Source organism: Myodes glareolus, chromosome 1, assembly GCF_982192425.1.
Source record: "Myodes glareolus chromosome 1, mMyoGla1.1, whole genome shotgun sequence".
Classification (NCBI taxonomy): Eukaryota; Metazoa; Chordata; class Mammalia; order Rodentia; family Cricetidae; genus Myodes; species Myodes glareolus.
In genome coordinates this window covers 13,042,540-13,067,494 of record NC_142026.1, presented here as the reverse complement: position 1 = coordinate 13,067,494, position 24,955 = coordinate 13,042,540, and the positions used below count along the sequence as shown (strand labels likewise).

The 24,955-nt window shown below is 37.4% G+C and overlaps 1 protein-coding gene across 1 annotated transcript in view; it reads right to left on the bottom strand.

The window, feature by feature from the left end:
- The window catches only part of Spag16 (sperm associated antigen 16), an 883,930-nt gene that overhangs the window by 222,118 nt on the left and 636,857 nt on the right, over positions 1-24,955 (bottom strand). The window contains exon 15 of the mRNA XM_048459370.3: positions 86-212. Coding sequence (XP_048315327.3) covers positions 86-212 — 127 coding nt within the window. The remainder of the gene's footprint in view (positions 1-85; positions 213-24,955) is intronic.

Sequence of the window (24,955 nt, the reverse complement as noted above, 5' to 3'; positions counted from 1 at the left end):
AACACTTTGAGGGGAAAAAAACGATTTCAGTAAAAGAAATTATTATGTTAGCTTGGTGACAATATTGAAACAAAAGGGATCCTACCTGTTGAGTCAAAGTTCACCTCATTGCCAGGACTTGGACCCACATCAATGGACACAATTGGAATGAGCTTCCGGAAGTCCCACAGCTTCGTAACTCCACGGGCATCACAGGATGCTATTATGTGACCCTTTAAAATATATAGAATAAATATATATATTTACCTACAATAAAAACATAAATATTAGATTTTTGCTATAGTTTTATCAATACCACATAAAACATAGTTCTTTAACTTAAAAGAATTCATTATGACTTCATCTTGGTTATAAAAATATATCAAATTGTGTTCTTAACATATAAAATCTTACATGAAAATTATGAAGATAAATTTTTAAGGAAGTATTTAAATTTTTGTTCTGTGAAAAGATGTAAAAAGTATAGACACATACTTTATTTTATTGTTGCAATTATATGTGTATGAGTTTTGTGACAATAAACTAGAAACAGGAAGAATTACTTCATAGGTGCAGTTCATGTAATAGGTTTCTATCTAATTAGTATTGTTATTGATACTACAAATGAAATGAGAATAGTAGTTAAGAAGATAAGTCCAGGCGGGGGTGGTGCACGCCTTTAATCCCAGCACTTGGAAGACAGAAAAGGGTGGATTTCTGTGAGTTTAAGGTCAGTCTGGTCTAAAGAGTGAGTTTCAGGACAGATTTCAAAGCTTCAAAGAAAAACCCTGTCTCACCACCCCCAATAAAACAAAACAAACGAACAAACAATGAAAATAAAGCTAGAGTTAGGAAGACAATGGATGCAATGGTCAGGGTTAGACAAGATTCTTAGTAGAGCTATATGGGCTGCTTTGTTAACAGTGCATTTGTTTGCTAATGCTTATGCTATTGCAGGAAAAAATAATAAAACCAAACAATTTCATAGAGCATAAACCACTTAATTACAATTAATAGCTGTTGTATTAGAACAAGGAAGAATGTGTTTGACTGAAGCAGAAGGAAAACAGAAAAGTAGATAAATCAAGTGTAATGGAGAAATTTAAGGGGTTTTTCCCGACTAGTAATAAGCCTGACCTTTCCCTTTGGCAGTCTAGACTTTCCGTGCAGACTTTGGCCTCTCAAAAAAAAAGTCAGTTTTTGAGGATCATTCCATTTCAGTAACTGGGGGTGAGCTGATGGGAAAGCGGGGCTCTTGTTCTCTATCTACTCTCCTCTTTCCTGTTTCTGTACAGAGCCTGTGCTCATTCATAAACGCAATGACCCAACCACATCAGACCACACCACTGCTCACATTCAGCAGACCTTTCGATTTGTTTTACAAAACCTTTCTTTTCCTTTTTTAATTTTTAGAAATGTTAAAGTTAAAGGCTTTCTTACTGGACAATTTTCTTTATTATTTTAGTCAAGGTCATATTTTCCCTTTTCTTATTTACTGCCACGCATGTATCCTTTCTTTAAGAACTGAACAAAATGTTTAGGAAATCAGGGAAATCTTTTCTTTTTCCCTAAACACACCAGGCATGCAGGGGATGCCATTTGTTTTAAAATTCTGTAACTGTTGTCATTGGCAAAGCAATGTGAAATCTGTGTCCCCAATCTAAGAAATGAGATGCTCAATCTTTCATGACTTAAAAGGAGCAGAGAGAATTTGGAATGTCCTCAAGAATATAAATACATTTTGCAAGAATTGTGAGGAAGCGGCAAGTTCCACTCCAGAAAAATGAAAGATCGGCTCACAGGTCTTAGCAGGGATTATTAATGCTACAAATTATAAAAAGTTCTTTCCAAAAGACCTTCAATTATCTTCAGATATCACAAATGGAATCTTTGTTCAACCTAGAGAACATAGTAGATATGTTTTAATCAGAATTTAATTTGGGTGCTCCTCTCAAAACAGACATGTTTATTGATTTGGACTTTGAAGACTTGAAATTAAAGCAAATTTAAAAACATACCTTATTACAATGAGAATTAAAACATGAGGAAATACACTAAAAATAAAAATAGCCTCATTTATATTGGGTGAAAATAAATATTAAGATATTTTTATGTCTAATACCTAATGATATTGCTGTCAGTTGATCAGTTTTCTGTAGTTTAAAAATATTAAAATGATACAACATTTATAACATACTTTTGATAAACAAGGTGAGTGCTCTATAATATAATAAAGTTAATTTATAGTAATAGTGACAAACTTCTAAGCAATGTTTCTCTGTAAACAAGTTTCTGTTTCACACAGTCTCTCAGCTATTCAGTCCCAAAGAAAAACACGGAGGCTTATATTAATTATAAACTGTTTGGTCTATTCCCTCAGGCTTATTATAAACTAACTCTTACAATTTAAATTAACCCATATTTTTTGTCTATGTTTAGTCATGTGATTTAGTACCTCTTCTTAGTAAGACATTCTCATCTTGCTTCCTCTATTTCTGGCTGGTTACTTGTTGTCTTTCCTCTTCCCTGAATTCTCTTAGTCTGGTCACCCTGTCTATGCTTCCTGCCTAGTTACTGGCTAATCAGTGTTTTATTAAACTAATATGAATGACAAACCACAAAAGTATACAGGATCATTGTCTCACTACATTTTTTCATTGTCTTGGGAATCTAGAAGTTATAGTTAAGGATGTAACATGTTATACTAAACATAGTAACTTATTAAGAGAGAGAAGTTGATTCTTAAATTTGATAGCTGCATGATTCTAATTAACAGCTACTTAGTTATACCAAACAGTTAGGGCACATTTAGAGCCTATGATGGTGTTTATGGAATAATGGAGTCCCAGAAAATATCCATTAAATTAGATGGTAGAAAATACAATCATGGAGTTGATTGTAATATTTTAGTTTAGTCTAAGATAAGCCTTAACAGTCTTAAGACTGATATTAATTATAGTCTTTATGATTTTGAATCAGAAGCAACAATATAGAATATGAAAGGGTTATTAGAAACTTAGACTATCCTAAAGACTCCAGAAACCTCCTTTTCTCATCTCAATCAAATTAGAAGGGCATCAGAATGTCACCTGAGGTGGAATGCCCTTCTGTATGCTGTGAACATGTTTTATTACTATTCATTAATAAAGTAGCTGCTTTGGCCTATGGCAAGGCAGAATAAAGCCAGGAAGTTATCTGAGTAGAGATATAGAAAGAGTAGGTGAAGTCAAGTTGGTGACATGTAGCTGCCAAAGGAGGAAGATGACAAAAACTTACTGGTAGTCCATAGTCTCATGGGAATACATAGATTAATAGCAATGGATTAATTGGGCAAACCTGCAAAAGACCAAATTAGGCCCTCTGAATGTCAAGGACAGTTGTGAGGCTTGGGCAATCTGTATGGCCACTGGTAGAGGGACCAGGATTTATCTCTAGTAATTAAAGTGACATCTAGGAGCACTTTCTTTTTGGAGAGATATCTTGCTCAGCCTAGATATGGTGGGGGAGGCCTTGGTCTTGCCTCAAAGTGAAGTGCCAGATTTTGTTGACTCCCCATGGGAAGCCTTACCCTTTCTGAGGAGTGGATGGAGAAGTGGGGTATGGAAAAGGCAAAGAAAATAGGATGAGGGGAGGAAATGGGAATGGGGATAACTATGTAAAATGAGAAAAGATTGTACTAAAATTCTTAATAAAAAAGAAATGGATTAATTTAAGACATAAGAGCTAGCTAGAAATTTGCAGGAGTCACTGGCCAAGCAGTGTTGTAATTAATATAATTTCTGTGTGATTATTTGGTCTGGGTGATTGGAAAACAAAATGCAGTATCTGTTTACAAAATTGTGCCAACATGGATCAACTAAGTCCACTTAAAACCTGAGAGAGCTTGGGAAAGAATTCTAGATACAAAAGAACAGAGCTAAGCATGGCTTCTTGGAAGCAGCATTTTCTCAGGTGGGCTCTGTTTGCTGGTGAAGAACAGAACCATGGCTCCTTTAAGAGATGGCTTCCTGACTCAGCATCAATAGCAAAAACTGGGGCTCCATTAAGAGACAGTTTCCTGGTTCATACTGGTATCACAAATGGCTATGACTCTTTCAGAGCATGCTTAAAGTTACTTGGAGACAGCATGGGCCACTGTTTCCCAGAGCTGGTGGTGGACTACCTTCACCATGTTAAAAGCCCCAGTGATGTGGAACCAGTACCTAGGGCTGCAACCAGTACACTTCTTACCATTTTAAAATTTCAGATACACAATGGAAGAAATTCAGACATAAAATAGCATCTACATGAGACACAGTGTGTTTAAAAACTGTAGGTAGGCTTGAGAGATAGAAAGAGAGAAAGAAAGAGAGAGAGAGAGAGAGAGAGAATAGTATAGACAGTTATAAAAGAAATAAATAGTTTTAAAGAACAAAAATGTCTTTAAAGAGACAGTAAAAGTAATATAAAGGAGTTCAGACAGTCATAGATTAAAGGAGTAAAGAAAAATAAGCCACATAAAGATAGAATATACACGAAAGTTTGGATTATGTATATTATTATGTTTTCTTTTAATTTTTTAACTGGAGAGAGACAATTAACTCTGAGGGCTGCTAGGTTAAACCAACATAAAAGTATCTTGACTTCAAAATTTGGGTCTAAGTATATGTTGCTTTAGAAAAGAGGTCCTGTTTTTATTTTGACAAAAGATAGGAGCCTGGTGATTTCCTTCTAGACTATGTGGCTTGATGAACCAAGACCCCTCCTCCGATATGTCTCCATTAACCATAAATATATTTCTCCCCCCAAAACAGAAGGTTTTTTGAAAAAATAAACTATACCAAGATTCCCAAATGATTGTTTATAAATGTTAACATTTTAAAGGTGGTTGATAGTAAGTGATTAGTGGTCACAGTTAATTTCTATAAAAATAAGGAGGATATGATATAGAGATGAATATTTGGCATTGGTATGGATCTTTGGTTTATTGATACAAATTTATGGTCAATTTCGTTACACTCTATATATCTATCTCTGCTCTTGTTTAAGGTATTGTGTTTATGTAACTAATTTAAAAATGTAATTTATAATTAAGAAATACAGATTAACAAATTGTCATCTATAATATCAAACTATAGACATGTTATCTACATTTTATAGATATACAAGATATATTTGAGATGGATAGATATTCTTTGAATCTTTCAAAGACCTTCAGAATATGACATTTAAAATGTTTTAAGCACTTAGACCTTTCTTAAAAGTGAGACATGTCTGCTTCTGGCAGCACCAATTACTTCAGAGAGGTTGATGGTCATTGAAGAAACTTATCACAGAATTTGCTTTCCATTGAGAAGGCTAGTCATTTGGGCAAGAAACTGTTCTTGCCTGGACTTCTTGATGATATGCATATAACCTGGACATAAAAGACTCTCAGTATGGTTCTTCAGGGTTCCTGCTTCACAAAAGAAACTTTCAGAAATTCTGCAGGACACAGAAGAAAGCAACTGATGACCTTTGTCATTACAAAGCAGAATAGATCTTCAAATTTCCTGCTTCCTGAAAAACTTTACTGGATACTATGGACCTGTAGGCTGAAGATGGATGCCCTAATGCTACAGAAGAAATCTGGATGACTGTTCACCCAGCACAATGTTTCTGTTAATTCTAGAACTTTGGAAATTGTTTAATGTACTTCTTATTTACTTAGGTAATATTATATACTTCTGCAGTCTATGATGGGGTTAAAGACTAGATAGCTATAAGTATAGTTATTCTTAGTTATGATAAAAGCTAAGCTAGATATAAAACTTTAGACTCACAAAGATATGATAGATGATAGAGTATTTTCCATAATTTGCCAAATGTAAATGGATTAAATGTGGTAACTGTAATTCTTGCTTAATACCTGTTTCGTATATGTAATTTACTATGTTAAAGTTAAGCCTTCATTTTTATTTAGACAAAAAGGGGAGATGATATGGGGTGCCATCTGTATATTGTGAATATGTTTTATTACCATTCACTAATAAAGAAGCTGCTTTGGTCTATAACAGAGCAGAATAAAGCCAGGAAAGAAATCTGAACAGAAACATATAGAAAGAGTAGGTGGAATCAAGGAGACTCCATGTATTTGCTAAAGGACAAAGAGACCAGAATCTTAATGGCAAGCCACAGCCTTGGGATACATAAATTAATAGAAATGGGTGAATTTAAAATAGCTATCTAGAAATACCCTGGAGTCATCGGCCAAGAAGGTAATATAATTTCTGTGTGATTATTTGGTTCTGGGCAGTCTGGAAATGAATGAGCAGTCTCTGGTTACAACTTCCCTCCATAAAACAGGACAGCAATCTAGAACAGCATTACACAATAAAGTGTGAGTTTTAAGGACTCTTGAGGTAGAAAAACATGGGAAATGGATTAGATTGTGACCTGGAGAAAACTCATGCCATCTAAAACTTTTAACAGGTAGAGCCAAAAATAGTGATAATTGTTAGGTACTTAGCCTAAACTAAGCAAGAATTTAAAGAAAATGCATTCTGAAGATAAATGAGGTTATGTTACAGTCTTAAAAAGAGGAAGAACTCACAAGCTTTGGCAATGTCTCTAATGGAATTCTTGTTAGGTCCTGGTAAAACATCAATTCTAGGATGTAGAGTCCATAAATGAATGGATAAAGTACAGAGTTCAAGAAGAAGTTCAGTTCTGCATTTGACTGTGTCTGTAATACAGAGCCTGGTTTAGTTCCTGTTACATACTAGCACTTGACCTTTAATTAAATAATTCAACAAATGAGGATGAAGGGAGTACAGGGTTTTCAAGGTTGAATGTATGTGATTCAAAGGATATTTTAAAATTAATGATAGAAATGATAAGAAGCTAATGGGTATACAAGTGAATTTTATCATCAGACTTAAATGATCTGGTGAAATGGACTAGCAGGTAGAAAGGACTTGCAATTGCAATGGCAATGTAAGCCTGGTGACCTGAGTTTGATATCTGCAAGCCATGTAGAAGGGGAAAACTGACTCCTAAAGGTTGTCTTCTGATCTATACTTTCTCTCTCTCTCTCTCTCTCTCTCTCTCTCTCTCTCTCTCTCTCTCTCTCCCTCCCCCCCCTCACACACACAGACACACACAGACATAAGCCCACCCTCACTGTGCCACACGTGAGCCCATACTTTTATCCACAGAGACTGAAGTGACAACCAGAGAGCCTTTATGGGCCTATCTGAAGCCCTCTGCATATATGTTACAGTTATATAGCCTCGTCCTTTTTTGGAAATCCAAACAGTGGAAACAGAGGCAGTCTCCAAATCTTTTACTGATTTTTGGGACCCTGCTCCTCATACTGGTTCACCTTGTCCAATCTTAATACATGGGGAGGGGTATGGGACATTGGTCTATATTCTGTCAGTTATATTTTAAATAAATGCTGATTGGCCAGTAGCCAGGCAAGACATATAGGTGGGGCAACCAAACAGGAAGTAGAGTCAGGACAATGAGAATGGAGAATTCTGGGAAGAGGAAAGCCCAACTCTCTGCAGTTCTGGCCCAGGTACAGAAGAAGTAAGATGTGACTGACTGCCCCAACGAATAAGGTACAGAGTCACATAGACAGATAGGAAACCTGGGCGACAGAAGATCAAAGATAAATGAAGATGGACAGAGGCTAAACAGGATGTTTTATTATAGCTTTTCTCAGGGGCTTGAAAAATGGCTTAGTGGCTGAGAGTCCTGGCTCCTTTTTCAGAGAATCAGGGTTTTATTTCCAGAGGTACCCAATGGACAAAGACCAATGTGCTTATTGCAAAAAAAAAGAAAAAAAAAAAAGGACATTGGGCAAGAGAGTGCTCAAAGGAGAAAAGGAAGGCCCGCTAAGGTACTGGCCCTCCCTTCCCCATGCCTAGAGTAACCCTGACAATGGAGGAGACCCTTATAAATTTTCTAGTGGACACAGAGACTAAGCACTCTGTGCTGAAACAACCATTAAAAATAGTAATAGGAACAACTGGACAGAAACAATATCCATGGACCACCTTACAAACTGTAGATTTAGGGAAAGGAAAAGTGACTCATTCCTTCCTGATTATCTGTGAGTGTTCCACACCTTTATTAAAAAGAGATTTGTTAACAAAGTCAAAGTCCTAGATCAGGTTTACTCAAACTGGGCCGGAGGTTATCAAAGCCTTTTGTTGACCAAACAAGTGACCTTTGCTGCCCCTGCTGTCCTCAATCCCACTAACCTACTTGCAGAGACTGATGACTCCTCACCTACCTATCACTGCGCTGACATTTTGGCAGAAAAAGCTGGTACCTGAAATGATCTGAAGGATCATCCTTGGCCTGGAAGTCCAAGCTGGTATACAGATGGCAGCAGTTTCCTCAAAGAAGGTGAGGGCAAAACAGGGGCAGCAGTGGTAGATGGGCAAGATATCATATGAGCAGGGGCACTGCTGACAGGAACCTCACCAAAAAGGCAGAATTAATAGCCCTGATCAAGGCACTAGAGCTATCAAAAAGACGAAAAGTAAACATCTACACGGATAGCCATTATGCGTTTACAATGGCCCACATCCATGGGGAGATCTATAAGAGGCAGGGATTAACATCTGCTGGAAAGGAGATTAAAAACAAGACTGAAATCTTGGCACTATTGAAGGCCCTCTTTCTGCCCCCCACCAAAAGAGGTAAGCGAGTATTATTCATTGCCCAGGACACCAAAAAGGCAATGTTCTTGTAGCCAGAGAAAATCGTATGGCAGATGAGATAGCTAAGCACGCTGCACTCGGCTTCAGAATATTGTCTCTGGTGGAGATACCAGATTCCCCAGAGTCAGAGGATTATTTCCAATACTCCACACGGGATCTAGAGACTATCTAGAAACTTAATGCAGACTTTGATAAACAACAAAAAGCTTAAAAGTATCAGGACAAAATCGTGTTATCCAAGAAAGATGCCTCTGAGCTGGTCACCCAAATGCATCAATAGACTCATTTAGGACACAAAAAGGTTAAATCTCTAATAAAAAGACATATTCTGTATTCCAGGCCTTAACTCCCTCATACAGCAGATGACATCGACTTGCGTCCTCTGCACCAAGGTAAATGCAGGGCGTCAGAATGCCCTGTAAGGAGAGACCAACCTGGTACACATTGGAAAATGGACTTCACTGAAATAAAACCATAAAAATATGGCAATAAATATCTCCTAGTTTTTATAGACACCCTCTTTGGCTGGACAGAAGCTTTTCCCACCAAACAAGAAAAGGCTCAATTGGTGGTAAAGAAAATACTAAAAGATATGTTTCACCAGTTTGAACTACTCAAGGTAATTGGGTCCAATAATGAACCTGCCTTTGCTTCCCAGGTAAGTCATGGACTGGTCACCCAACTGGTGATCAAATGGAAATTACCGATAGACCCCAGAGATTAGGACAGGTAAAAAGGATAAATAAAATCATAAAAGAGACTCTGACCAAATTAGTCTTGGAAACTGGCACTAGAGACAGGGTACAGCTCCTTCCCCTAGTCCTGTTCCGTGTGCAAAACACCCCGTCTCAGCTTGGCCTAACACCCTATGGGATCCAATATGGCAGGCCTCTCCCCTTGGCTTCCTTGAGGGCCCCTCAAGACCCATCTGCTCACAAACCCGATCTGAAGGGGCAGTTGAAGGCCCTCCAAATTGTCCAAGCCCAGGTATGGAAGCCCTTAGACGCCGCCCATCAGCCCGGGCACCGGGAGGTGTCACACCCATTCCAGACTGTTATCTGTCCATCTGAAGGCTCTCCATATCTCCAAGCCAAGGCATAAAGACCCCTGGCAGCATGAACACCTGGAAATCTCACATTCATTTCAGAATTGATGCCTGGGGTATATCCAGTGGGACATGAGAAAAGCACAGCGCTACACAGCCAGAACAGCACCCGCCTGCTTGCACCTGTTTGTCCTGCAATCCACACCTCCTGTAGCCCTTGCTCTGATACCCCTGGCCATCCATAGTAACTCTCATGCACCCCAAAAAAATGACTTGGCATGTTTCCTCAAAGACCAGAGAGATGGTATGGACCACCTTCATAATAGCCCCTCCAGGTACTTGATAGCCCGCCCACACTCCTGATGTTCATTTGTGAACAACTCAAGCTTTAGTGCTGACCCTACAATATCAGGCTCTTAAAAGAGATCTCTGAAAAATCCCAGGATTGAAATTTTGTCTAAAGTAAGAGGAAGGAAAGTAAAACTTTAAGACAACTCTGTGGCCTCTCAGCAGAAGTGCTCCCCTCTGCCCTGGGAACCAAGGACCTAACAATTATAAATGCATGTACTGAAATGTTGGAAACTTTCCATCTCCCTGAGTCCTTGTGAAGGTTCTCCAAATAGAACTCAATTATTGAATAGGGGCAAGATAACCCTTAGGTGTTGACTCAATTCCTGGTGTTTTGACTCAGTCCCTGGGAAAGGGTCAAAGTAACCATCAAATGTTTCCTCTTATCTCACCTGATCTGGAAACCACTCTCCAACTAATTATTGGTAATAGTCCTTTAAATAAGCCAATCATAATAGTTAAAGAACAGCCCAGATCTTCCCCCCCTCATTTTTGTGGGTTTTTGCTTTAAAAGTAGCCTGTACCAGCCATTCAGGATCTTTCTGGCTTCTCAAATGCTGAAAAACCCTGTCACAACAGAATTAATAAAATCCTCATGTTTTTACATCAACTGTGGTGTGAGAATGATCTCTTGGGGCAACTCCTCCTTGGTAATTGGACTCCAGGGTCCAACACAAAGATGGAAAAATCTCTAAATGTTTTACCCTGTGTTAAAAATATATTCAAGCTTGTGAGAGTAAAGAAAAAGGTTAAAGTCTTTAAAATTAGAAAAAAAGAGAGTAGTTGAGTGTAGTGGCAAACATCTTTAATCCTACAACATGGAAGACAGAGGCAAACAGACCTCTATGAGTTCAAGGTGTGGGGGCACATGCCATTAATTTCAATGCTTCTGAGGCAGAGGCAGACAGATCTTTGTAATTTCAAGGTGTGTTGGCACACATCTTTAATCCCAGCACTTGGAAGGCAGAAACAGACAGATCTCTGTAAGTTCAAGGACAGCCTGGTCTCCAGAGGGAGTTCCAGGACAGCCAAAGATACACAGTGATCCTGTCTCAAAATCCCAAAAACTAAAAGTAAAATTAAAAGAAAAAGAGGTTAAAATAAAGCCACATAAAGATAAAAAGTACACAATCTGGATACTATATGTTATTATGCTCTCTTTGAATTGTTTGAATGCTGAGGAAGGAGCAACAGCTGCTTAAACATATTTGCTCATAAATGCTGCTGAATTAATTCAAGATAGGTATTTTGAAAATACCTTGACTTTAAAATTGAAGTCAAAAGATATGTTACTTTGGAGAAGAGGTTTTGCTTTTGTTTCCACAGAAAATGAGAGGCTATGGATTTATTCTGAGTTTAGAAAAACCAGGTTTAATCAAGGAAGACCACCTGAGAAATCTCTGAAATGAACATTCCAGATGTCTAAGTTCTACATCTAGAACAGATTCAAGACTGCTGCCTGAGATGATCAAGCCTCACAGGATACTCCAGTCAGGACTTGATCATAACTCTTTATTTTATTTCCCCATAAGATTATCAGTACCCCCAACAAGCAGGAAGTAGTCTGAAAAACTATTCCCAATTCTTCAAAAATGGACTATGGGTATTTTCCTTTGTTTAGAATGTTGATTACAAGTTGTTATGGCTAATGGTCAGGAGAAAAGCTAAACAAAGGAGATTAGATTCAGAGTTCTTGGGGTTTTTTTCTTTGTTAGAAAAAAGAAGGGGAAGTGGTGTGGGACATTGGTCTGTATTCTGTCAATTATATTTTAAATAAACGCTAATTGGCCAGTAGCCAGGCAGGAAGTATAGGCGGGAAATCAGACAGGAAGTAGAGGTGGATCAATGAGATTGGGGAATTCTGAGAAAAGGAAAGCCCATTCCTCTGCAGTCCTGACCCAGCCACAGAAGAAGCAAGATGTGACTGCCCATCCAAATAAGGTACTGAGCCATGTGGCTAGCATAGATAAGAATAACGGGCTAATATAAGTTATAAGAATTAATAAGAAGCCTGAGCTAATGAGCCAATCTGTTTATAACTAATGCTGACCTCTGTGATTTCTTCGGGACTTAACAACTGTGGGAACCAGGCAGGACAGAAAACCTCAGACAACAGGGGAGGTACTTAGTCTTACTGTAACTTGATTTTCCATGTTTTGCTGATACTCATGGAAGACCTGCCCTTTCCTAAACAGAAATGGAGATGTAGTGAATTTGGAATTGGGAACAGAGGGAAAGTGGGTGAAGGGTTGGGAGGCGAGAAGGGAGGGAAACCTGAGACCAGGATGTAAATAAATAAATAAATTCAATAAAAACATAGCAGTAATAATAATAATAACAATTCAAAAACCTTAAAGACTTAAATTATTTAAATAATACAAGCAGAATTGAGGAAAGTGGCTCAAATGCAAAGTAGAAAGTAAATAGACATAATTTCTGATTACCTCTAAAATCAAGTGCCTATGCTGGAAAATGCTACACAGACAGGAAGTTAGTTTTTAGTTTGTGAACAGCATGGGACATAAGGTCAAAACTTTTTATGATGATGATATACTGAAGGAAATTTAAAAATATGTATCAACAATGACAAAAAGAGTCATTCTTTGGTAACTTTCACTATTACATTAGAACTTATAAGTTAAAGAAGCTATGATAAAATTTGTGTCTAATTATAAGAATAAGCAGAATTTATGAAAATGATCTAACATAGAAGAAATATACCCTGCACTGTTGTGTGGTCTCCAGACTACCAGAGGCTTCTCTAATGCCAAGTTCAAGTCCGTAGCTGCAGAGAAATGGCTGACTGGTCCATTCTCTCACAACACAGCATATTTATATTATGTAAGAAAACAGAAAGTAAATGAAAAAACCTGGAATCCTATGGGGAGTCATTTACAATTTCAGTGAATGTAAGACTGTTTCATAAAGCAATGATGCCTCTTAAAATAGAAATATATCATGTGTCTGTGTAATTTTGAGTGCAGGTTTTATAAACCAAGACATAGACATACAATTTGGACAGAAGGCTGCACTGCAGATAGGTTATGGAAAGTCATATAGAGACACAATTTTTTATGGGAAAGTGTTTTTATTGCAAACTGGGATTACAAGTTTTTGATTTATCATGGAAAATATGGCACAATATTCTTTGACTTGAAAAGAACCCTTTGAGTAAATGCTAAATACATTTGAGTTAAAGCAATATTTTTCAAACACATAGAAAATTTTAGACATCCAAAGTCCTAAAAATAACCTCTTGTGATCACAAGAATCAAAACTGTACAGCTGTATCATATATCACCATTTGTCTTGGAATATCAGCACAGGTAAAAGTCGCAACCACATAGATTGCTAGCTTCCATCACATATCCCAATATAAGATAATCCAGGAAAACTAAATTCTATTCACAGGGTCATATAATGTACTCATAAACAATACAATTAATAATAACTTCCACTAATTAAATATAATTACTGTGTATTACTTAGGGTCATAAGTATATGTATATATATATATATATATATATATATATATATACATACAAACATTAAGTCATCCTGAAAAAAGGACAAAATGGTTAGTAACTGGTGATTCCCTGCAATTGTGGATGAAGAAACAAAGCTTTAAGTTGTCTACAGTGCACATGTAGACAGAGAAACAACCACCATCCACGTGTCTTTTTTCTATGATATGTATTAGTCAATGAGCTTTACCATGTCTCAAAGGTAGATTGGGTGAAAATATCATTTTAAAGTTGGAAGGGCTTAGAAATTTTAATAAAAGGATGAGGAGGAAAAGAAAGATAAAGCAGAAACCAAGTAGTAATGGTACCACGGATCTCGAGCTCAGGCTCAGAAGGACCTGGGCATTCGGCTTCTGTGGGGGAACAGATTTGTGTGAATGAGCTCTGTGACAGGTGGGAGACAGAAGTCAGTCACTGTTAAATGAAGAGTTCAACTAAGATTTCTTGACCAAATGAGACAAAAGTTGAACAAAAGTTGCTGGCCCAATAAATTGAGAGAATCTGTGTTAAACGAAGAATCTCATAATGTGCATGAGAACCCAAATGATTGAATCTGTAGTTTTAACACCAAATTATTCATTAATGCAAGCCCTATAATACCGAGAGACCATCAAGGCTGCTGGCCTGGGGGACCTGGGACAAAGGGAGTAACTACAGGACTGAACTCAATAGAAAGGCTATTAAAATAAAATGGGAGAGCAGAAGGGGGGAAAACTAGAAAATAGAATTCTGTTTTTATATTAAGCTCTCTCTGTCTCTCTGTCTCTCTGTCTCTGTCAGTCTCTGTCTCTCTCTGTGTGTGTGTGCATACACATGTGTTACAGTGAATTACTATGGCCTTACATATGCTAGATTCTACCAATAGCTGTCTTAAAATTAATATTTCCCAAGTATTTACAGATTTATATGCCAAATGACATGTCAAGCAAAGGAAGAAAACAGTAAGAATATTTAAAATTCAACAACAAAAAGGCTAAACTAAAGCAAACTTAGTATTTATTAAATATATACTGTCAGCAATTATGTGGAAATATATAGATCAGAAAATTTTATAGGAAATGAAAAAAATCAGAAAAGTCCTATTTTTATAAGACTACATTATATAATTATATAAAAATTACACTACATTAGCAGAACAAAACAATTGGAAGGTAAAAGAAAAATAACAATGTAACAAGTTTAGAATTAACTAAAACGAGGGATTTGTACTAAATTATTAAATACAGTTAAAACCATTAATAGAAATGCCATGTTTTGGGGAAAATTATTGCTTATTTATATCTGTGAATGTGCATATGTGTGTAAGCACCTGCAGGCACCAGGAGAAAGTATGAGTTACAGTGTTTGGGGCTAGAATTACAGGTGGGCATCAGCCACCCAGTGTGGGTGCTGGAACCTGCACAAGACTTTCTAAAAAAATATTCTTCTCTCTGGTCCATACATGCATATATTTTAAAGGACTTAAAATAAAAAATGAGATATTCAATTGCATACATACTTTTATAGAAAGAAACAATTCAATCACAACAGAAATTTATGAACACCTAAAATTAATCTCAGTTAATAGATATAACACAGGCCAAAAAAATTAAGATTGGATCTTCTCACAAGAGCTACAGACAGGTAACTTGGAATCATTGTCAAAAGGGGAACAAAAGAAAAAGCTACTAGGGGAAAAGTCATAGTCAGCAACATTGGGGTACGAAAGAGGAATAATAGGGGCAGTGCAGGAGTGTTGGGAAGAGGGGCCATAGGTTAATGCTAGGTGTATACTCAGTGATTGCCAACCTCTTTGAGATTTGGAACAGTGTTTCTAACTGAATCCTCTGGGACACTCCTTATAATCTGTAACACGAGGGCTGGCTTGTTGAGGTTTCTGTCCCACCCGGTACCCCAAAGCCGGCAACCGGTACCCCAAAGCCGGCAACTCCCAAGGAAAATCACACACAGGACTCCATAAGATTATAAACTGATTGGCCCATTGGGTCAGGCTTCTTATTAGTCCTTGTAACTTATATTAATCCATTATCATTATCTATGTTAGCCATAATGGCTCAGTACCTTTTCCAGCGGGGGCAGCTTACATGTTGCTTCTTCGGTGATCTGCGAAGGAGTGGCTGAGGAACCTCCCTGCTTCCCAGAATTCTCCTGTTCTCATTGCATCACCTCTACTTCCTGTCTGGTTTTCCCACCTATACTACCTGCCTGGCCAATCAGCGTTTTATTAAAATATGATTGACAGAATACAGACAATTCTCCCGCATCAATAATCTCTACAGAGAACTGCCTATCTGCCTCCCTAGTCTGAGATTGCAATCATATGCAGCCATATTTGCAGTTTCCATAATGCTGGGCATAGAACTCAGATCTTCTTCCTTGCAGAGCAAGTGTGAACTGACTGATCCATCTTCCAGCTCTAAGCAGTACCATTTTAAAACATGGCAGACACTAAAGAAACAGTCTAAATGCTACAAGTATGCGATGCTAAGTGTGAATTCTTCAGAAAAACTGAGTTTTTAAACAATAATAAATTTAAAATCAGCTAATAATATGGCAAAAACTGTAATAAATACAATAAAGTCATCATACATATACAAAAATCATCAAGAGAAAAATATTGAACCAGTAATAACAAAGGAACAAAAAACCTGCTGTCTAAATGAAAGATAGACAAAAGAAAGGACTAACAGACATCTGAAGCTCTTTTCAAGGTTAATTGATGCTACTTTTGTGTATATGTAACTGCCTGTGTGTATATGTGAGCTATGTGAGTGTCTATTGTCCTCTAACGCCAGAAGAGAGCATCTTATCACCAAAATTGGACTTACAGGCAACTGTGAGCTGTCATAAGGGAGCTGGGTCCTGAACCCAGTCTAGTAAAGGGCAATAAGCACTCTTAACAGCCTCTGGAATTCTTGGTATAGATCATAGCAATAAGCAGCTGTGTTCCCATCTACAGGTAATATCTTTCAAGATCTGTCAATAGATGTTGTAAGCCTTGGAGTATTGAACTTCACTACATAAATATTTCCTATGTACTCATATCAAGGTTTTAAAAAGTTTAATTTATAAATTAGGAATTTTGAAAGATTAACAATGATCACTACTTTGGTTAATCTTAATTCTCAACTCTATTGGATATGGAGCCAACTAGATACTATTCTGAGTACCATCCCAAGCCAGTGGAGTAGGAAGGTTGTCTTAGTTAGGGTCACTATTACTGTGATGAAACACCATGACCAAAATCAACTTGGAGATAAAAGGGTTTGTTTCACTCACAGTTCCATATAACATTTCATCATCAAAAATGGTGAAGAGAGGTACCTGAAGGCAGGAGCCAATGCAGAGGCCATGGAAGTGTGCTTCTTACTGGCTTGCTTGGAATGCTTTCTTATAGAACCCAGGACCACCAGTCCAGGGTTTGCCAACACCCATGATCAGATGAATTCTCCTTCATCTATCACTAATTTAGAAAATGTACAGCTTGATTTTATGGAGGCATCTTCTTAACTGAGGTTCCCACCTCTCAGATGACTTCCATTTATATCAAGTTGACATAAAATTATCCAGCACAGGGCCCTTCCAGCAGCAGCTGTCCCTTTAGAAAAAGGGCGGCAAAACACTCATATGGCACGCAGCACCCGCTTCTGCTTCTTGCTGATGAGTGCTCCATCCAGTTGTAGTACTGCTGCTCCCATTCTCCACTGACATCCGAACTGAGACCCTGTGCCCTTTCAACATGGACTGAGACCTGTGACTCTCCAGGACTCTTCCAGGTCTGCAACATTAACTTGGGATCTTCTTCAGCTTCGTAAGCTGAGCAGCCACCAGGTTCTCATCCTCTGAGTCTACAGATAGCCACTGGTGCACTGCTTTGACTATATCACTAAAGTCAACCTGATAAATCCTTATTTGTAATATATATTCACTCTATCAGTCCTGTTCTTCTAGAGAACCCCGACAATGCACACACCAGCAATAAAATAGAATAATCAGAACAACACACTTTAATAAGAGTTGTGTGAGAGTGGATACTCTCTCATCTTTCTCCCTCTCAAATGATAATAATTCCTCCTTGTATTTTAGTAGTATTTTTACACTGAATTTGACTACAGAGAACTAAATAATGAAAAGTGGCTAGAAAATAAGGAATGAGAGATGCCATCTAATTAAACTAGCTCAAATATTACTGATTTTTTTGGATGAGATCCAGGGGACTTGGCTTCTAAGATGATGTTCTCTCTGGTGGTCACGAGGCTGCCTTCTCCTGTCTTTAGAAGGACTTTCTTTTATTTCCTACACTGGGAATGGATTCCCTCTGATACCCATTCCTTTACTAGGACATAAAATAATGACTGGGCAAATCTGACTCAAATAGCATCAAATAGTATCAACATTACTTTTTATAGTTTCCAAACTCACACTGAGATAAACCCTTTTCTCTCTGATTAGAAGGTTTCAGGACACGTATAATCGACATGTACACAAATAACCCTTCTTCTATATTCAGGTATTCCATGACAAAGGGGGAATTTGTGTTTTGCTTTCAGCATAATCCCAGTGTCATCTGACTTTGGTCCTATATGAAGTCCACTTTTGTGAGCCAATGAGTATCCTACTTTGACTGAAATTTATAGGACTTTTGAATTTTCATCTAAAACATGCCATATTTTTGGTGTTATAAACTTTCAGTGGTAGTATTAGTACTGAAGAATGCAGGAAGACTTGCATTTGCTGTAGGATCACTAATTAATAGGTAAAATAATGAGATTTTATTACCATCAAATCTGCTAATTATTATTTGTAGCATTACATCATCAAGCACAATCTCATTGGACAGATGGAGAAAATGAAACATGGCATAGTGCCAGCTCCCTAAAACTACCTAGTTGGAATGATTTGAAACTTTGGTTCAGTTAGACATTGAGGGTTTATCTACATTGGTTTATTTTATTTCTGTGTTATTTTAATATGAAATAACATGTTATAAATGCTTAGTAGCTTTGAAACTATTCCTTCATTAGAATATATATTAGAGTCAATATATCAAAAATATTATCATGTATATTTTCTTCACATTATTATTTATAATCTTAAAATATAAGAAAACAATTGTTGAGATAAAATGCACACATGTACATGCATGTGTAAAATACATGAATATAGACATGTCCACATTGACATAGTCAAATATTTTAACTATCATAATAGCATTATAAAGATTATTATTGTGAGAAAAATGTAGAGAAGTCAGCCACAGAAACAGTGATCTAAGTTATCTGTATGTTATTTTATGATACACAAGAGAAAAACAGACATTGAAAAGAGTATGGTAGGAACTCAACCTGAAATGCTTGTCTTAAGCATTAGACTGATTCACTGCAGCCTTATTTGTGCTTTGGCATTTTGCAAATTCAGATTTTATGTTACCATGTTTTAGCATTATGAGTATTTTCAAATAAACACTGAAATGCAAACTTTGTATATGAAGCTTGTCAGGTGACCTCATTTTCTTTCCCTAAGACTCTTGTAAAGCAGACAGGAACCCCGGGTCATCAGGCAAAGGGTAGGAACAGAGACCGCAGAAACATCAGCTGCATTCAATGTCTGGAGGTAATGGCCTGTGGCTCGGAATTAAGGTATAACCGTAAGAAAATGCTTAGGATCATTAGGGGGAAAATTAGGATTTCAAACATTTTTAGTACTGATACATTAGCATGTGTCTTAGGACAAGCCTATGCAGCATTAAACAATAGCTCATTATACAAATCTACTGGTACCCAATGGTACAGATACAGCAACTGAGTACAGAATTAAAATGGAGAGAGAAGGTAAAATTTGGGAACTTCAAGGAACACAAGACTAAAGGAGGAAATGTAAAGGGTAGGTAAACCTGCTGTTTTTAAAAAATACTTTTTCTTAGCCAATTATTAGACATTAATGAATATATCCTAATTCATGTAAATTTGGAGGCTGCAAAACTAAAAAAAATTTGTAAGTATAAAATAAAGAACTACAAAATTGCATAATTTTCTATAGATTTAAAGTGATGCTCATTTTATCCAGTCTTTCACCTATACAACTAAGACTCATACTTCTTGATTACATGAAAAAAATTTCAGACTTAAATTGTGTCATATAAATTGCCTAATCCCATATAGTTAGTAAAAACATAGGCCATGAATTCACTTCATGATTATCTGACCCAGGTAGCCAAACTAAAGCTGTTAATATGGAAAACATTTTACATTGACTGAGATAGTGAGGGGAGGTGAAGCTCCTGAAATACCATTTCAGCACTTACAGGGCATGTTCTGTCATTGAGTTAGAACATGGTGAAATAGATAATGAAGCTAACAGAATACCAGCAAGTGTGTATTCGCAAAGAACAAACTGCGCAAGCTGGGGTGTAAGTGTCTAAGTCAGAGAGATACTGCAATATGTGAAGACAACGAACTTCTGGCAACAAGTACGTCCTCAGCTTTGTTCCCCTCACTCAGGGTCAAGGGGAAGAGTCAGCAGAGCTATGAGTCCTCAGTCACCTTACAGCTGATGGCTAGAGACAGCCATGCAAGGACGATAGAGGAATTAAATGACAGAATAAGTACCTAGCTGTTCAAACACAAACTGACCATGAGTGCAGGATCTCTTCTAAGTGAGTCATACTACCATTAGGTTCATCAGAGAAATGTAGGCTTCTGTAAATGATAATATTTTGGATGAATTAAAACTGAACAAATATCAGAGAAAAGAAGAGAGAGGATGACATCATTTATTGTGAAAATGGCATAATGCCAGACCACAAATCAGGAATTATCTATTATTCCATAGAAAATGTAGTGAATTTATGATGATGTTAATAATGTATAAAAATCTTGAGTTTTTGGTGCATATATGAAGGGATGATAATTTAATATGTACAAGAAAATGTTGTTAGGACTTTCGAACATAAATCTGGGTATCTGATTGAGAACTTTAAAGGCAAAACCCTTCAGGGAGGTAAGGTGGTTATGTCAAATGTCAAATTCTGTGATGCCTGTACAAACTATCTGAACACTATCTTCCTGTGCTTTTATTCATTGATCTTAAGTCTCAAGAAAACTGAACTGAGTGAAATGCGATCCCTCACACAAATATACAGCGTCCTAGGTGTTGGGCTGTAGTGGTGGATGTTAAGGAGTGATCACAGCAGCCACAAGTCCTGGTTCCATCAAGGGCAAATATTTCTGGTGAGGATCATATGTTGAGATAGGCTAATCATAATTAACAACAAAGAATATTTTGAAGATTGTAGGCAAAAAATAATCTGCTTGAAGAGTGTGAATGCAGCCTTTGAGATAAGAGCCAGACGGTTCGTGGGGCATAAGATGTGTGCACAGGTGTACACAGACAGTGAACCAATCAGAGGGGAACAGAAGATGAAGGCACCCGGGAAAAGAGAGCAAAGAAAGGAAACAGGCTTGTGTTCCTAAGCTCCTGTTCTTCAAAGTCCTTGATACACAGGACCTCAGGGAGGAAAACAAACAACCAAAGCTTAACTGACAGTGTGTGTAAAGTGGACTCAAAAAGGCTTATATTTGGAGATCAACTGGAGACTACAGAAGTCCTCACTAACCAAGTCTAGATTGTTGGGGTCAGAGAGAGGTATTCTTAGGATTTCAGTTAAAATATATACATCTAAGTCTACATTTTCAGTTCTGTTTCCACTCTACAGAATACCTCATTTTAGTCTCTTATCACCTTATACATCGACCTTGAGGGCAAGTTCCCTGCCTTCAATCTTGTATCTTTGTTGGGAATTTTTACAGTTGGGAATTATCTTTTGTTGAGACTTTCTAATCAGTAGTTTTCTGCTAGAAGACTTTGGACCATTTCTAATGACACCTTTGATTTTACCAAGAGAGGTGAGTAGCGTGCAGTGAACTGGGGCTAGGAATGCTGCTAAATAGTCCCCTGGACACCATCTGATCCGCAGTGGAAACATGAGTCCATAAACCCAGCAGTTCTGTTACTCACAAACTGCTCTCCACTATTGCATTAAAGGCAAAGTACTAGTTTTGCCACAACTCAAACTTGAGACTGTTAGCTCGTCTCCTTCCTACTTATCATCACCCAATTCCCCTACATATTACAATGCTGGCTGTTCCTGAAACACACACGCACACGCACATGCACACGCACACACACTGTCTCTCTCTGTCTCTGTCTCTTTTTCTCTCTCTCTCTCTCTCTCATACACACACACTTACACATACTTATTCACAGACACAATTCTGTTTAATCCCTTGGCTGCCTGGAATGTTCATTTCCTGTCTTCTTACCTTGTAGCTATTAAATATGTCTACAGCTTGGTTCCAACACATCTCCTGAAAGTCCTCTGGGTTATATATTATATTCCCCCTCTTGCTTTCAGAAAACAGAGGCACAAACCTTAGAAAGCAAATTAATTTTCTTTTTGGTGTGCAAGTCTGTCTTTTCCTACTAGTCTTACATTGTCAAAAAATGTATCTTGTGAGTAATTTTTTAAAAAGTAACCATAGCAACCAAGGGATGGAATTTTTAGTTTAATTTTAATTAGCCATAATTAACATTTCTTCCTGAAGTTGGTGAGTATCACATTAGAGGTTTCAAATTAAAGACGTTTCTATCTTTGTAAAAAGTATTTTAGACAGAACTGCGTTAGACCATGTGTACTGTTTGAGGTTTACATACTAGCAAAATATTTGAACAAATGGAAGAATAAGTGAATAACTCACATCTGTGCCTGGGCAATCAAAGCAAACTTTCCAACTTTCTTGTACTGACTGTGAACAAATTCTGTCACAATTATAGCAGACATTGCTATTGATCATTTTTTAAAGGGCTTACATTGTTAGAATAGTTTTCACAAGAAGGTACTCTGCAGGCTATGGAAAGAGAAAGCTGGAAAGTAACCCAGCTACAAAAACCTCCACCTACAGTATGTCCTGCCTGCAAGATGTGCTGGGGTAATGAAGATGCAGAACATGTGGGCATGGCCAACCGCTGTTGAGTTTATCTTAAGACCCATCACTGGAGAGGCAGTCTGTGTGTTATGCTTCCTGGTTGATCAGAAACTGGAGACTTAGGATAGAACCAGATATGACAGGCAAACAAACAAACAAATAAATAAGATTCGTAATGATTTTCTGTAATACCCATAGATCGCTTAGCCAGCCATTAATAGAGATGCTTCCTCTAGGAGCTGATATGAGCAGGTAAAGAGCCCCACCCTCAGACATTATGCATAGAGAGAGTCTAAATTGGAGGTCTCTATCAGCTCCCTTGCATAAATGATAAGGGAATGGATGAGGGAGAGAAAAGATTGGAGCCAGAGGAGATGGAGGGCACCAGGAGAACATGGCCCACCACATCAACTAAGCAGGGCTCACGTGGATTCACAAAGGTTGAAATGACAAGCCAAGGGCCTGCGTGGGTCTGTACCAGACCCTTTGTACATATGCTATTGCTGTTAGCTTCTCGGGAGACTCCTAACAATGGAAGCAGGTATAGCTTTGATTCTTTTGACTCTCCTTGAGGCTCTTTTCCTCCTACTGGGTTACCTTATCCAGTCTTGATATGAGGGATTTTGCCTGACCTTATTGTGTCCCTTTTTTGTCTTGTTCGGGTGTTGTGTTTTAGAGACCCTCTCTTATCTGAAGAGGAACCAGATGAGGAGTGGATCTGGGGGAGATCCAGGAGGAGTAGAGGAAGTAGAAACTGTGATTGGGACTTATTGTACGAGAGAAGAATTTATTTTCAATTAAAAAAAGTCCAAGGAAAAAGAATACTTTTCAGTTCACAAAAAGATAAATGGAAGATTTCCTGTGTATTCCCAGCCTCTTTAACAATCTAAGGTCTCCCAGTACGAGCACCTCCCATCAGAGTGCTACCCTTGTACTTGGTGAACCTACATTGGCACATCATTCATCAAAGTTTATACTATCACTATGATTAAATCATACTGCTCCCTATTTTGTGGATTTGTACAAAGGTAAACATGTCTATCATTATAATACCACTTAGAATGTTATTCTTTCCCTAAAACAAAATTCTTCCATATTTTACCTATAGTATTTTTATTTTATGGGTGTTAAATAAAATGGAGAGACTGCTCTTATAGGATTTGGGGAAGATCAACCCAACACAGAAAATGTACTTAGAATTAGTGGATTTCTGTCGGTGAAGGAGAGAAAAGGTTTTCATAAAACTTGCGGGTATTTTGAAATCATAATCTCATTCAGAGAGAAATAGAAACTCCTAGCATGGAATATGAAAATATGCATTTTTGACTTTGGCAATAAATCTCTTTGTATAGCACTAAAGAGCAATGTTTTAACTCTCAACTGAGTTTATTTCATCTTTAGCATCATTACTGGCATTGTAGCAGACATCTGTGGACTAGATCCTTGCCATGTTGCCCCATGGTATTGTCTTCTGGTGGGAAATGTGTTACAGCAATCTTTTATGGTGCATTAACATAGTGTCTTAGTTATTTTTCTATTATTCTGGGGAGACAACATGAGCAAAACTACTTATAAAAGGAAGTATTTAATTAGGGGCTTGCTTATAGTTTCAGACTATTAGTTCATGATCATCATGGTGGAGAACATGGCTGCAAGCCTTTATGGCACTGGAGCTGAAAGCTCACATCTTATTCTCAAGTTGCAACCAAAGAAAATAGCAAGAGTGGGCTGGTAATGAGCTCTGGAAAGCTTGAGGCCACTATAAGTGTCACATCTCCTCCAACTAATTCAAACCTCTTAATCCTTCCTAAACAGTTCTAGAAGCTGAGCCAATGGGATGATCAAACATTCAAATACTTGAGCTTTTAGGGGCCATTCTCATTCAAACCACCACACATAGGAACATTCTACATTGTCCAAGTAGGAAAGTAAGATTTCTAGTATATAAAGTAATTAAACAAAAATATATAAAGTACAAACTAAAGCTTGGTGTTCTATACCTCAAAACTCTGTTGAATTTCCCAGTTCTGCATTGCAATATAAGTTAGTGGAAAGATATCACTTTTGTTGTTGATTCTGCCTTTAAGTATTGGTCCATAAACTCTTAGATGTCAAAAAACACTATTTTATTTATTTGTTTGTTTGTTGTGGTTTTGTCAGGTATCTCTGTGTAGGCAACACTGTCTAGGAATTCTAGACTTTCTTGAAATTATCTATTATTATAGATAATATCCAGCATTAATCTTTATCTCTATTAGGAGGAAGGGTTACCTGTAGTTTTTTAATATGCTAAAATCATTTTAATTACCCAACTTATGGTAAGATCTATTACCCAAAAGCAAGCCACAAAGCATTAACAACCAGGCACACCTTTTTACATGA